The sequence below is a fragment of the Diaphorina citri genome, unplaced genomic scaffold (genome assembly GCF_000475195.1).
Source record: "Diaphorina citri unplaced genomic scaffold, Diaci psyllid genome assembly version 1.1 scaffold70630, whole genome shotgun sequence".
Taxonomy (NCBI): Eukaryota; Metazoa; Arthropoda; class Insecta; order Hemiptera; family Psyllidae; genus Diaphorina; species Diaphorina citri.
This window is the reverse complement of record NW_007447829.1, coordinates 1-388: the sequence shown is the minus strand read 5'-3', so window position 1 is coordinate 388 and position 388 is coordinate 1. Positions and strand designations below refer to the sequence as shown.

The 388-nt window shown below is 42.3% G+C and overlaps 1 protein-coding gene across 1 annotated transcript; it reads left to right on the top strand.

Moving 5' to 3' along the window:
• Nucleotides 1–44: 44 nt before the first annotated feature.
• Nucleotides 45–379, top strand: LOC103523991 (salivary glue protein Sgs-3-like; the record flags this gene model as incomplete). The annotated part of the gene is made up of 1 exon (XM_008488998.3): nt 45–379. A coding segment is annotated over one exon (335 nt), but the record flags the coding sequence as incomplete, so codon positions are not given.
• Between the last annotated feature and the right edge of the window lie 9 nt (nt 380–388).

Below are 388 nucleotides of genomic sequence, written 5' to 3'. Positions count from 1 at the left end.
CACACCTAGAAAGCCAACAACATCTCATACAACTGAGACTACAGAATCTGGAGATACTCCAGAAACTGAAGAAACAACTGAGGCTCCAAAGAAAACAACCACACCTAGAAAGCCAACAACATCTCATACAACCGAGACTACAGAATCTGGAGATACTCCAGAAACTCAAGAAACAACCGAGGCTTCAAAGAAAACAACCACACCTAGAAAGCCAACAACATCTCATACAACCGAGACTACAGAATCTGGAGATACTCCAGAAACTGAAGAAACAACCGAAGCCTCAAAGAAAACAACCACACCTAGAAATCCAACAACATCTCATACAACCGAGACTACAGAATCTGGAGATACTCCAGAAACTGAAGAAACAACCGAAGCCTCAAAG